At 35.7% G+C, this 15854-nt stretch overlaps 1 protein-coding gene across 9 annotated transcripts in view; it reads right to left on the bottom strand.

Annotated features, from left to right (window-relative positions):
- The window catches only part of LOC138694369 (calcium and integrin-binding protein 1-like), a 126776-nt gene that overhangs the window by 98321 nt on the left and 12601 nt on the right, over positions 1 to 15854 (bottom strand). The window contains exon 6 of one of the 9 annotated variants that reach the window (XM_069818039.1): positions 7375 to 7419. The exons of the other annotated variants lie outside the window; for them this stretch is intronic. Within the exon in view, the coding sequence (XP_069674140.1) occupies positions 7413 to 7419 (7 nt within the window). The 3' untranslated portion in view covers positions 7375 to 7412. Of the gene's footprint in view, positions 1 to 7374; positions 7420 to 15854 lie in introns of those variants that run through there. 9 annotated transcript variants of the gene reach the window in all.

The following is a 15854-nucleotide window of genomic DNA, read 5'->3' as shown; positions in this document are numbered from 1 at the left end:
TGGGCATAGGTGACTATCCTTCTCTTTTTCAATTCCGCCCATAAATTTTCGATGACATTCAAATCAGGTGACTTCGAAGGCCAATTAATGATTTCGATCTCGGGTCTCCTTTGAAACCATCTTTGAATGCTTGCGGCATAGTGCACGGGATGGTTACCCTGCTGGAACAGCAATGTTCCTTCAGAAAAACATTATCGGACGGAAGAAAGGAAAATATTTTCCAGAATGTGCTCGTAAGTTCCCGCATTAAACTGGCCATCGATGCGTTCTATAACGCCAGGTCCACCCCCAACACGATATGCTAAAGTTCCCCGATCTTTCACGTCGGTGCACATAGCGCTGATCATGTCGGAGACCATCCTCACGATAGACACGGACAGGACCTTCGTAGTCACTCGAGATGGTTGTTTCTTCGGAGAAAATTACATTTCTCCAATCGAAATCCACTCGATTGGTAGCGAAGGCAAGACAGTTGACAGCTTGTGCTTCCCCCAATATTTCCATTTGCGCAGCCCTCCGGCTCCTAATACTGCGGTTCCTCAACCTGCTGATCATAGTCTGTGAAGAACCGGGAAAGTTAGATGCTGCTCTTATTTCGTTAGCAGTCCGAAAGGGGTCCAGTCGAACTGTCTCGAATAAGAGAGCATCCTCTTCCAATGAAGAAATTCGCGGAAGCCCAGGAATAGGGCGATTTTTGACCTCCCCTGAATTTTGGTAACGATGAACCCCCTCGCAGCTGTACTTCCAGGAACACCGACCAAACGGCCAGCAGATCTAGCCCCATATCCAGTCTCAACTAGAGCTATAAATCGCTGTCTCATGTCACGTCGGTTCGCCATTACGATGAGAAATGAGGGATGACGATAATACTTTAGTGTAGACATGACTATTTAACGTGATATAGTATTGAAATAAGGGACATCTTGCACAGTAAGAGTTCATAAATCAACCCTAAATTAAATATTTAAATAACAGGATATAACAGGAAGTTCAATTGTTGCGAAACTAATCAAATTAAATCTAATTACATTGAGTAAACAAATCCCAAGTTATGACACCACATTGCTACAGCTAAATTGTAGGTTATTAACATAAGCATTGAATAGATCCGTGCTTATGCGTTAGACGACAAAACCAAACATCGAAAGTTCGAATCTTGCCGAGGAATATAACTTCTTGCTTTGTATAATGTAAATCAGACTTCTAACTACATTTATATTTCTTACATTTATTAATATTTATAGCCAACATTGAATTTGTAAAGAAAAGACTTTAGAAAGCTCATATGGAATTTGTGATCTGTAGTGACATAACATAGATTATCTCTCGGAACTTTTCCGTAAAAGTAAATTAAATTCACTCCTTGAAACTGGAAACCATAGTCGTAGGGTCATTTACCCACCTGCATACAATCTGAAGTAGCACAGCCATTGATAAAAGTTTTGTACACAGAATTAGACTGACAGAACCTATTCGACAGAACCTATAATCAATGGCTTGTCTGAACATGATAAACAAATCCTAAGTGTTTCCAATGTCACTGAACAATTTCAAAATATTAATTTAAAAACTAAAAAAGGGTCGTAAATGCTGTAGCCTATCTAGTGATTATTTACATTTATGTCTACGAAATGAATCTTCGGAAAACGTATATGATACTGATACTACTGATATTAAGAGTAAATGTATTGTATTTTTCACTTAATTTCAGAATCACTTCAGTGGATGTTCTCCACTCAATGTTGTAAAAAAATTCAAAAGTAAAAACATGTAGATAACGCAGGGACTTAAAAATCTCATGTATTAAAATGAAGAATCTATATGTAATGAGTTGCAATGTAATGATCCTCATGTTCTTAAATACTACAAGAAGTACAGTGTAATTTATCAAAAATTATGAAAGAGGGAAATAGAATACATTTGAATAGAAAAGTACAAAATTCAGATAATGCAATTAAAGCTATTCGGAGTATTATTAAAGTTAAACTTGTAGATATCCTAAGAAAGAAAATATTTTTTCATTAAAACCAGTGATTATAAAGTAGAGGATCCAAATCTATTGCAAATTCTCTTAACGTCTTATAGTATATAGTAAAGAAATATTATTGACAAATTAAACATTCAAGATTTTGCAAAAGATACTGCAATTGGTAACTTCACAGGTGCATTTAATAATTAGTATTAATATATGTAATTAGTCAATAACTGCAAAAGTGCTTTTTCGTTCAATCATAACATGAATAAAATTGAATTCACATTAAATTAAACACTATTGCAAACACGTAGATAAAATAGTTCAAATCAACTGAAGGGGTGAGAATGAAATAATCCAAAGCCACACTTTTAACAAAAATTGTTTTTGTGCGAGTGCATTTCTTACACATATGGGAAAGCTATTAATAAAATATTGTAATAATTACTCAACAAATGACATAGCCTAAGGACTCTAAACCTTTATAAAAGTGTGTCTGTGTGGCTTAGGAATATTTTTAAATTTCATTTTAATTGTTAGTTTTTAATATATATGCATTTACGTTGTATGTGTATATGTATAAATGCATTCATTAGATTAACGTTTATAATATTAATAACTTGTAATTTTGTATTGTCTGTGATCATTAACACTTAATCTGAGGACTTTTTAAAACTCTATTTCAACGTTATTTAGCTATTTCAAAGTTATTTAGACAAAAAAAAAAAAAAAAATAGTTGTGTCGACGAGGAATCGAACTCGCACTCTTCTACACAACATGCAGAAGTCTTAGTGTCTGAGCTATTGAAACGACACGAAAACTTTCCTTTCTGTGCGGAGTGTCAATCTAGTCATGAAGGTCCATTGTCGATTTAACTACACGATTTATGTATATATTTATCTTTTATTTACGCAATATTATCATATTTTTTGCAGTTTTTGAAGTGAATTTCGGAACGATGCTAGTAACAAACCAAATAGCCTGAATTTAAGTAATTCAATATTCGTCATCTTGTGTATCAGTGCTCTGGTCTCTGATCATGCGCAGTGTCTTACATCTGAGACTTAGGAATATTCAATCGTCTCATCCTTTTCTAGGGGGGGGGGGGGAAACCGCACAGGTGCGTGTGCACGCACACACAATTATCTAAATCAACAATAAGTATTTGAAATTCCACTACTAATTATGTTTAGGCGTAAAGACTTCCAATAACAACAAAAATTGTAACTGGATTTTAGGATAAACTTTAGTGATACACGAACGTAACATTTTTGTTTTGTTTGTGTGTCACAGTCATTATGTTACGTGTGTCATGTGTTGTTCTTGTAGAATACGTACATAAATCAAAATGTTGTCCATATAAGAAGTTGATTGTTATGTGATGTTTCTCACTTTTACGTTTATGAAACATGAAAAAATTAAATGGTTTTGAAGAAATACAAACAAATGTCCATTTGAGCGTGACACACAAACTCTCAACCTTTCTTTGTAATAATTGCAATCAAACACGAAATAATCATTGTATTACGGTTTCTATGCATTGTAATTATTAACAAAGGTCCGCACTTCATTATTAATTGCATTTAATATACAAAAGTAATGATTTATTTGCCTTAAATGTACATTCAAATATGTGATTTCTAGTAGATAATTTCGCGCTTTTAAACCACAGACTTTTTGGCGTTTTTTCTCCCACATACGTGTTGTTACACAATGAGTGTTAACAGATTAAAAAAATTCGGATCATAACGAAAAAAAATGATATATAACAAGCAAAGATTCGTGAGATTTTTATTTTTCGTGAAAATATCGCATTTTTGTGGAATGACCCACTTAGTTCCTTTCAACAATAACCGATTCAATTATATATTTTCTGTTGTTTTGTTTTATACAGATTCTGCAGGGCCAAGTCACATGGAGTGGGAAGAGGCTGCTCAAGAGCTGCGGAGACCACGGGGGGATTGACAATAATGCCGAAGAGGAGAAAGATTCACAGCCTTTGAGTACAATTGCATCGTCTGAGAGTTCTCAAGACTTCGCAGAAAGAACCGAAGATACACACTGCCCTTGCATGTATAAAGAGTAAGGTTCCTGGGCCATTATATGAACTGGTAAGAAATTGCATCTCTTCAGATGCACGGTGTGTACAGAGGAAATCGGTGGTCAGCAGAAATGCAAACAAAGGCTCTTAACATTTATTTACAAAGTCCAAGTTCCTATAGGATGATTAGGAAGTTATTAAATTTCCCTTCAAAGCCTACATTGCTTAGAGTATTGCAAAAGTATATCACTGATGTTGGCTTTAGTGATAAACTATTTGGCATACTAAGGAATGCCTGTAGTAAGATGATTGAGACTGACAAACTGTGTTGCCTTATGTGGGATGAAATGTGTTTAAAAGCAAACTTGTGCTACAGTAGTAATGAAGACATCGTAGATGGCTTTGAGAGGTATTCTAGCAATTATTCATCAGATAAAATTGTCAACCAAGGTCTTGTGTTTATGGTTAGAGATATTTGCACTAATTACAAACAAGTTCCGGGTTCTTTCTTAGCACATTCAAGCACCCCTGGCAATACATTAGTTGAACTCATTGGCAAAGCAATAGAGAAGCTGAGTAGCATTGGTTTAAAAGTAGTAGCTACTGTTTGTGATCTAACAATCAAAAAGCGTATCATTTATTGGGAGTTACTACAGATGAGCCCTCCTTTACAGTAAATGACAGGAAAATTGTGGCATTTTTTTTACATTCCACACTTTACACTCCACACTTGATTAAAAGTACACGAAACATGTTCAAAAAGTATTCTGTGAATTTACTTAAATGTGCTGAATATATGACACATAAGTTTGATAATAACTTTGGAAACCTGATTTCAAGCTTGATGTAGCACAGAGATTTACTACCTTATTCAGGATGAAGTTTGTTTTGATTTTCTTGCACATACTTGGAATTCTGATTGTAAAAGATATTTGATTTCATTATTCACACGAGTGCTGATTCATGCAAGATTACGGAAAATGAATGAAAAACTGCCAAGTGATGACAACAAAACGAAAGAAAAGAAAATGAAAAAAGTTCTGCATCAATAAACTGGAGTCTTATATAATATAATTTCATATTATATTTATGCTATTTTATGTTAGCAGTTCATTGGTGCAGATGGTTTTTGTTTTCTTATTTTTTTTACACCAGAAGACATTCTTCATTCAGTTTTCTGAGTCTTGCATTGATTTAACATTATAGTGAGAAAAAAAATAATTTTTGCAGTCATAGTTACAGTATGAAAGAAAATCAAAATTAACACTATTATGAATCAAGCTCATTAAATTGCTTTATTACATCATTATGTGACAGCAAATCTTCTAAGCCATTATGAAACATCTTGGTCATCAATGTTACCTTCTAATAAATACGTCGATGGCAACTGAGGATCTTCGGTTACTTTTTCATATTCCTTGAACATACATGTTATGCTCTCTTGTATTTTTAATTGTCTGCAAGAGCTGCACGACAATTAACACACTGTTTAGCATTACATGCCTTCTTAGCAATATAACCAGCAATATATTATAATGCATTTGCATTCACGAGCTCATTATCATCATCAGAGAAATTAAAAGATTCCCTCACAAGCTATTAACCTCTTTCACAATTTCATTTGTTACTAGAAAATAACATTATTTTGAGCAGCAATGCCCAATTACTGTACTGAATATGATTGCAAGAAGAGTTATCTGGCTTGTTCTACCATCCTTATTTCCAATTATGCAAAAGTAAATCTCTAAGTAATCTTGATTAATACTCCAAATTAAGAGCAAATGCATATCAGTGTATATTTTTAACAACTTCCTACAGTAATTTTGCTCCATTTAAGTCATAAATCCAACCAGATGTGGATGGCACATGCATAGTTTGTCACTATTTATAAATTTGACAGTACTAAAAATTCACCATTTCATTCCAGATGGATACATGCATAGACTTTTCTTCCACAGCCACACATGCTGTCTTCCTATTCTCGAAAACTGTACTTCCATTCAGAGAATCAAATGTCTTGTCCATGTTTCCTACAAATTCTGCTCTATGTGTGGCATCTCCTGCATGTACTGCTAGTCTTGGCTAGCAAGAAATGTCTGCAGCTACTGAATGGCTCAAGTCCATGCTGCGGTCCTTACTGTCATCAGTCTGAATACACTTGCATACACATGTTTATCATTAATTCTTGTTAACTGAAACTGGTTATCTTTATCAAATTTGTATACTATAGACCTATATGTTTCCATTTTGCTATTTTAGTCGTAAACTATTACGTTATACTTTTTCGACATATTTCGTGTACATTTTAGGAGATGGTTTGTGTAAAATAAATCCACAATTATCTGACCATTTGCTGAATAAAATCGTTGATCTGGCTTTACCCCTAGCAAGATGTAAGCTTTTTGATTATTAAGCCTATGCTCATATACAGTTGCTATTGTGTGATACTGATTGTGGCCAAGGTTGTGTGTCAAACACAGGAGCCATCTTCTCGACACATTAAACAAAGCCTTTGAAAGATACTATATTATCCTAGCTAACATTTCATATAATTTAAACACAAGGACGGTTACACTAGCGGGTAGAATATTTCAAAGGTAAATGACAAATCATACCATAAAGGAAGTAAATTCAGTTGTAGATGCTAGATATAGGTTGGGATGAATTCTTTAATCAGTGCAGCTTATTAAAAGTGTTCAGTAATATATAAAATTTAATGTTAACTAATGCTGAGTTTTTTCAATAAACCCATCAACTCTCTTGCTCTCCAATGTTCCCATACACAGTCTAGACTTTAATGTAGAAAATTACGAACAAACTGGCATAATGCTATTAAGTGTTAATCTTAAAAAAATGTATGTGCCTTCAATGTTATCACAAGACTTAACACATTGTAACCGCTTATTTGAAACATCAATATTTATTTGTACAAGACAATAAGAGTACAGCATTGCAGACACCGATTTCTACTGTGGATGGTTTGAAATTATTTTCTTCATAACACAATAAATCTAGACATTTAAGAAAATGAAATAAACTGACATTAAATTTTTTTTCATGAAATAATCTCTGATTTCCAACAAACTTAAGTATACATATGATTTTTTTTGTACACTTTCCTGTGATGTTAATTATATTATATTAATTATATTATTGTACTAATAGTGAACTTAGGATCATGAAATCTTTTCTGTATTGCAATAAAACAGTGGAAGTTAATTGTAACAAAATATCTTGTATGTTTATGAAAAAAAAATATATTGCTACCTAAATAAATTTAATGCATTCTAACCACAACAGATTTGGTTGGTCATGTCTAATTCATTTCATATTTCACAGCCCTTTTCCTACCTTCACTTCCTGGCATATCACGTTCTGAAAATGCTGTTGATGTTGACTCAAGATCTTTATTCAAAAAAAAAAAATTAGTAGGGATGGTTACATTTCAAACACTGATATAAATAGTAATATAACAGAGAGAACTTGTAAATAATTCACGTCGAGGTGCAGAGAATTTCTAAGTAATTATCGGCGAAAGTCTTGAAATTGTAAATAATAATACTAATACTACTACAGAGGGGAGGTGAAGAGAAGTCTTTTGAAATTCCCGCAACTTTTTGCTTGCTTGTGGCGCTCCTCTGGTAGTTGAGAGAAGCTTCTTGACAGATTACACTTAATCTGGCTTATGAACTCCTCTCATATAAATATAGGCCTCTTGGTTGTAGGTGATTAGTTTTAAAAGTGCAGTGTTGTGTAAACTGTAGTTATCATTCTTACAAGTGTATATTTTAAAAAACAATATTTAAATACAGTACTATTTTACATAAATTACGTGAAAGAGTGATATTCTAACCGTAGAACAGTGTAAAGTGGTCACACGACTCTCACTCAGAGCTGCCCCTGCACATCATCTTGCAACAGTATTTATGCAACCCGCAAACTCTAGACGCGCAGCTTGGTGAACCATTTAATTATTCTTCAACGGCTCAGAGTAGCATTTTGATTTTTTTAAGAGAGGTTAAAATAATTTCAAGGTATTTAAGGATTTTTTTCTGTAATTTTAAAGTAAGCTGCTGCCATTAAAACATATTTTTATGTTTAAATTACATAAGTTAGGTCAGATACAACAGTGTTCATGAGTGAGATAGTTATATACAATAGAAGTAATTTATTACAGTTATATGAACACTTTTTAATGATTGAGTAAAATTAATAAACTCGGTTAAAAACCAGATATGCTTCAGAGGAATGCTCCTCCATCTTCAGTGGTAGTACCACGACACTGGTACAGATGTTCGACCGCGTAACGTAGCTTAAGGAGTCTTCCTCCGAAACATGTCTGGTTTTTAACCGAGCTTATTAATTTTACTCAATCATTAAAAAGTGTTCATATAACTGTAATAAATGACTTCTATTGTATATATAACTATATTTTTATGTGTTTAAATGTTTTTTAAAACAAAGCTAACAAACTTATATTTTTATATTATTATGCGAAGAACAAAGTATGTACTATCACTTTCAAAATTGAGACAAAGAGCAAATCTCTGTGATGATTATTAGTGGAGATAATCACGTTTAACAATAATGATGCGTGAACTATTTCTGAATCTTTGATAACACATATCTACTACAATAATTGATATATATAACAATAATAAAACACGTATTTATTTTTTCAATTCATAGAATGTGTAAAATTTGTTTTATCTAAATCAGGGACATGAAAGTCAATTCGAGGTTAAATTTGTGCGATTTGACGTGGAATGACTCATATCAGCAGCAAATCTTATACACTTTAATCTTCTTCCTCCTACTTTTATCCCTCCCATGTTCTGAAAACAGTTCTTCACCAAATCCTCCAAATACAGTAGCGTGCAAATTAATCCGAACACGACATATTTTTACATTTTCTGTCATTGTTGGCTTTACAGCTGCTCATACCGCTTTAATTGACATCTGTAGTACGTGTAATTCCATTGTTGAAGGTCTGTCGTTATAATTTTTTTTTAATAATATGTGACATTTTGCCTGTCGTTTTGTACTTATAAGCATTTCTGTTGTGTTGAAGACTTAATACTGCAATCCTGTGTACATTCTGTCGTCTTCACAAATGGATACAACTCCACGAAAACGGTCTAAAATTATAACATTAGCAGAGCATTCTTCTATGACACAGAAGCAAATTGCTGCAGAATGACACATCAGTTTGGCTACTGTTAATTCGATCATAAAATGATACAGGGAGACTGGATCCATCACACCCCAGAAAAAAGGAAACTGTGGCCGGAAAAGGAAGACTTCACCTGCAGATGATCGTTTGTCAGGAAAAGTAAATTAAATCCTACACTAACTGCTGTCGACTTAACCCGCGAGTTAATGGCTACCACTGGGGCGAATATTCACGTCACAACAGTGTGGCGTAGGCTTTTGGAAGCTGGACAAAGGGCTCGTAAGCCTATTAAGAAGCAACTGCTAACCCCTGTTATGTGCAAAAAACGCTTAATGTGGGCAAAATTACATCAACACTGGACAGTGAATGACTGGAAGAATGTACTTTTTTCTGATGAGTCTCATTTCGAGGTCCACGGCCTCCGTGTTTCTTACGTACGGAAAGGATCCGAAAAAGTAACAGCAGCTCATCTCCAACAAGCACCCAAATACCCCCCTAAAGTAATGTTTTGGGGTTGTTTTACACATGAAGGGCCTGGAGCATTAATACCTATCAAGGGAATGATGAATTCTGACAAATATATTCACTTATTGGAAACCAGAATTGTACCCCAGCTGCAAAAATCATTTCCGGATGGCAGAGGTGTGTTCCAACAAGACCTGGCACCATGCCATACGTCTCGAAAAACTACAGAAATCTTCAACAAGAATATTCAGGTACTCCCCTGGCCAGGCAACTCACCAGACATCAACCCCATTGAGAACTTGTGGTCAATTTGCAAAAGAAGAATGCAAAAAATGGATTGTTCTACAAAGGAGAAGATGATTTCTACCCTCATTGGTGTATGGTTTCGCGATGAAGAAATGAAGAATATTTGTGGGAAATTAGTGGAATCCATGCCAAATCGTCTCAGAGCTGTTACTAGGAACAAGGGAGGCCACATAGATTACTGAGGTATGTCTTAGATCCTTTTTTTTTTATCCCATTTGAGTGTTTTTGCATAAGTAATTACGTTGTTTGGATTAATTTGCACGCTACTGTAGATGTTGAACAGGGTAGATGATAAAGGGCATCCTAGTCATACTTCTCTCCCTATTTCACTTTCTTCAGACATTTCTTCTCCTATCCTGATTTTGAGAAAAGAAAGGGTTGTCAAAAACAGTGCTACATGGAAGTGGGACTTGACCATTGACCCAAAATGTAATTAATATTATTGAATCATTTAAAATAAAAATATTTCAAGGAATACTTGTTCCAGTTGAATATAAAGAATCCTGAAGAACTAGAAGGGCCATTTCATGCCACAAGACCCTCCTTAAAAAAAAAGCATATCTTTGAAGCAAAACAACCGAACAAGCAGAATTGAAGCTCATTTTTCATAAAATAATTCTTGCCAGAAAAAATGTACAACAGTTTGAAAGATGCTATTGGTGTTGGAAAAAAATGAAAATTTAACTTGCAACATTGGCAGTTCAGAATATTGTACGAAATGGAAATATAAAAACTGGAAATTTATTCTTTGAAGAGATGGACAAATTCAAATATCTTGGAGCAACAATAACAAATATAAATGATACTCGGGAAGAAATTGAACACAGAATAAATATGGGAAATGCCTGTAACTATTCGGTTGAGAAGCTTTTATCATCCAGTCTGCTCTCAAAAAAGCTGAAAGTTAGAATTTATAAAACAGTTATATTACTGGTTGTTCTGTATGGTTGTGAAATTTGGACTCTCATTTTTAGAGAGGAACAGAGGTTAAGTGGTGTTTGAGAATAAGGTATCTAGGAAAATATTTGGGGTTATGAGGGATGAAGTTACAGAAGAATGGAGAAAGTTACAGAACACAGAACTGCACACATTGTATTCTTTACCTGACATAATTAGGAACATTAAATCCAGATGTTAGAGATGGACAGGGCATGCAATACGTATAGGCGAATCCAAAAATGCATATACAATATTAGTTGGGAGGTTGGAGGGAAAAGGACTTTTGGGGAGGCCGAGACGTAGATGAGAAGATAATATTAAAATGAATTTGAAGGAGGTGAGAGATGACTGTAGAGACTGGATTAAACTTGCTCAGGATACGGACCGATGGCAGGCTTATGTAAGGGCGGCAATGAACCTCCAGGTTCCTTAAAAGCCATAAGTAGTAACATTGGCAGTTCTGCAAAGCAATGACCTTGAAGTTGGATGTTCATATGATGCACGTTAATTATCTTGCTAGTTATGAAGCTATTGGTATATTTTCACATAAATCTAACAGAGAGGTACAATCTCATATAACAACAAAGAAAGAAAGATTTCTGTCACACCCACAACAAAAAAACAAAGTTACGTGATGGTGCAGTGTAATGTAATACGAAAGTGTAATTCTGTAAAAGTGGGGTTAGTTAGATGGACTACGACTTTTAATTACAAAAATTTTTTGTACAAAGCTTCTTTAATTGGCTTTATTAAGCAGGAACGGAGTCAAATACATAACATACTGATATCTTCATATACAAATATCTCGGTAAAAAAATCCAAACATTCCCAAAAAAATTAAGAATAAGCCACATAGTAACAAAATGCTAATTACATCAGTTTCAAATCATTAATAACCCACGAGAAAACTTTCATACATATGTTTTTTATTTAGACTTACTTCAGACCATTCATTGGGAGTCATATATATGCAATGACTGTTCAAGTCCAATAGATGTCTGAGTGGCGATTCGTGAATCCGATGCTGATAGGTGGGTCAACCTACCTCAGGCCCTGGCAGAGACAGATGTCATTCTCAGACGAGTAGCCTGATAATTCCCATGGCACCAGAATTCTAACTCCTGTCTATATCAGCATTGGAAGCCTATACTACCCTCGAAACTTCATCCCAGCCTATTTTGAACTTATTGCAGACGATAGATGGAATGAGGGAAAGTGAAGAGTATTGATAGAATGATAGGGGGAAATTGGAGTACCCCTAGAAAAATTCTCTGCTTTGTCCATCACAAATTCTCTCGCGATCTGGTTGGGTACTGAACACAGAGGACCATGCTAGTGCTTGAGCCATAGACGCAGCCTTTGCAAGGAGGACAATGAAACTTCTGAACTCATGCTACTATAGGGTGACCAGATAAAGACGACAAAAACTTCAAAAAGGAGGACATTGTTGAAAAAAGGACAAAGTGGATACTTTAAAGTAGAAGGGTGCAAAGTGCCAAAATGAAACATTGGAGATAAGATAAAAAAATTTAGCTATAAGAATAATTGTACACATATTTGTGTCATGTTTTTTTTTACTGATAGAAACAGCAATAGTACAGTGTTTACTCATTAATAATAGTGGTATGTAAAGACATTATTTCTCCATATTTAATTATACAACACAGATTGTGAAAAGTGTTAAGTAATGGGTACAGTTGCAGTAGAATGGTGCAAAGTCCAATACCTATTTTTTCCTATTCTGGAGCAATTTTTACTCACAGATCTGCCTATGCTCCTCATTTGGAAGATAGGGAGTCATTGCTAGTAGATCCCCCTTCTTTTCTTCAGTAATTTCCCTATTTTATGCTTTAACTTGAAACAATGCTGACTGCACATTTTTCAATTTTTTTTTCCCTTTTTAAGCACTTTAATGGTATGCACTGCTTCATTATCACGGGACTATTTCACAGAAACACTACCTGCTTTACTAACATCATACTGAATGCAACATGTCTTAGAAATATTCAAGTTCTTGATGGAAATAGTTGATCAGCAACATCTTGCATATTAAGGAAATATGACTCTAGCATTGAAACGGTTTGAAATGGTTTTACAACTTTAGAGTCTTGTACGATTTTAAGCATGTCACTAGGAATGAAGGCTTTTGTCACTTTCTGTTGTTTTTCAATCAAAGCGAAATCAGAATCGCATTGCAAGAAACTGTGGCCGCTGAGAAGGAAACGTTGCTCTATGTGCTCAAATAAACCAATGGCAACTAAAAAGAGACACATGAAGACCATTACACGATTTTTGTTTTCAGCTGCACAGTTATCAGATTCTTCTTGTTTGTTATGTCCATATTCATCAGTTTTAGTACACACGAGGCAATCTCATTGGCACCTCTACTCGCGATGCTTTCATCCCACATACACATATAAGACTGCATTGTATCACATACACAAACTCCAAAGTTATAACGTGAAAGCTGACATCTGTAAAACATTTCGCTGTGTGTAAGTTTGGGCACAAACATGACCTGTTGAAGATCCATTGCATTCTATGATGCAGCTCAAGAGAGCGCTTACCGTCTGAAACTGCATGGTGCTGGCAATGTAACATCTAAATATCTCGCTTAAGAAACACAAGTGGATGTAGCCTCTTTCATACATCATCCTCCAAGGTACATTGCACTTTTCTGCATAATAATTTCGTTTTCTATGATTTTGGCACTTTGCACCTTTCTACTTTAAAGTATCCAAATGTACATAGTTTTAGGCTTACAAGAGAAGTATCACACCCTGCATGCCGAAACTTGCCTCGAAACTTTAGTGGCATAACCGATGTGCTACGAGAAGACCACATGCAAAATATTAGCTGCCTGTTTTCACTGCAAGGCCCTGAAATCGAAGCTGGAATCCTTCTGTGGTTAGACGATAATGCAACGCAGCTGGACATCCCTGTCTTACTGGCGAGCGGAGTGGAGTGCGCTTGTGAAATGCAGTAAACTCTCTTGCGTCCCATGGTGTCAATGAAGCATAAATAAGAGACAGAAATGACTCGTATTGACTGAAAGTTGAAAACACAATTCTTTTCGGCACCAAGCACAACGAAAAAACACTTCATTGGGACACTGTTCTTCACATTGTTTTTTCATCGTTTCAAGACAACATTTGATGGGTACTACAAATTCAGGAGGTTGTTCTGTGGTGTATCTGCTTGCAAACCAAGAATACCTTATATCCCGGAATCGTGGAGATGAAAATTGAAAATGGATAAAGGATTGCAATTTAATTGAGGACTTTGCTGGAAGAAAGGCAGATAGACCTATACGTCCTTCTTTGGGAAAACAGTTTAAAATGTAGTGAATAATTATAGTAACGAATTTTGTTTCGATTGTACTGTACATACCTGCAGGACAAGGCTGCGTGCATGTATAACATTTTATTCAGGTGCGTTTTAAAATCTTAGATTGCATGTATCTCACTTCGCCATATTGACGTATATGCCCTTTTTCTGGCAAACCCCTCAATTATGGTGTGCCAACCAGGCCGACAGGAGGATTTATATACTGAGCAGGAATCATACTATCTTGATTCATACCAACAACAGGATTGATATCCGTCGCCATCTTCCAAACATATGTATGTCCAAGTGCTCCATTCCTTCCTATCTATTCATTGGCCAAGGCCATGGAGTCGAGATGCAGCTGACATGGCTGAGTTTTGGATTGTAAGATCCAGAGAAAGCAAATACAGCAGGGCTACAGCGAGTGTTATAGCATGATACTATCCAAGATTTATGGCAATGGTGACATTATAAGACGCACACTTTGCACAAACTTAATGAATTTCAATATAATATCAGAAGATCCAACGTAGTAATTGCTGGGGATCTAAATCTCCCACAAATTAACTGGAATGGGGTTTCAGATACAAATTCAGACGCACAGATCCTTGTTAATGAATTGATCTGGTGCAATGGTTTCATGCAGATAGTAAATGGCTCGATGTGATACAATGTCCTCTTAGATGTTTACCTACTAAGACCTGTCTCTCTCTTCATCAACTCTGAAAGGCTACATAAAATAAGTGATCCAATAACGTCTTATTAGAAATCATCTGGGAAAACACAGTAAATCCAAGGTCAAATCCATTGTCTGTCTGGAACTTCAACAAAACCAATGTCCATGAATTACAAGCATGATGATTTTGTAAGGACTGATGCAGGATGTAAGGATAAATTTAAGAGTATAATTTTCGAGGCATTAGTAAAATGTGTACCTTGTAAAATAATTAAGAAAAATCCGGATCCAGAATATTACACTAATTATATTTGCTACCTAAAGAAAAAGGGCAGGTGCGCATTTACTAAATGTAAGCAAAGTCATAAGCATTGGGATAAATATATCGAATTAATTAAGAAACTTGAATGTGAAAATTTCCTAAAAGATATTATAAAAGACGATGAAAGTAATATGGCGCCATGTTGAAAGACCTGGCCGCGTCGGGAGTCGAGCGCGCGTCCGGCAGAAGGGAGGGCGCGCGGGAAGGCAGGCGCGGAGAGAGGAAGGCGAGCTTCGGTGGGCACTGGGGCACGGCGCGAGAAGAGGAGATGGAAAACTACGAGACGCTAGCCGCTGTGCGAAGTGAGAAGGGAAGATAAGCGACTGCGACTGATCGGAAAAAGCTGGAGAAGTCTCCAGAAGCGCAATCCTCTCGATGTTTCGTAGAAGCTACGCGAAGCAGTACATTCGAGAATGTGTGATCTAATCAATAGAAGGGGCAAATGAGCTGCAGAGTTCAATTTTAGTGGAGCTAGTTTAATCAGTGAATCAGCAGCAAGCAAGGAAGCCAGCCTTCGAGACCGGGGTCACAACTGTGGCAGTGGCCAGGCGAGGACAGCGTATCCGGAAATCTTGGGCTCGAAGTACAGTGAACTTGAGTGAGTACTGTGGCAGCGTCCAGGCGAGGGCAAC

This window comes from Periplaneta americana, chromosome 2 (genome assembly GCF_040183065.1).
Source record: "Periplaneta americana isolate PAMFEO1 chromosome 2, P.americana_PAMFEO1_priV1, whole genome shotgun sequence".
Taxonomy (NCBI): domain Eukaryota; kingdom Metazoa; phylum Arthropoda; class Insecta; order Blattodea; family Blattidae; genus Periplaneta; species Periplaneta americana.
This window is presented reverse-complemented; position numbering and strand designations above follow the sequence as displayed.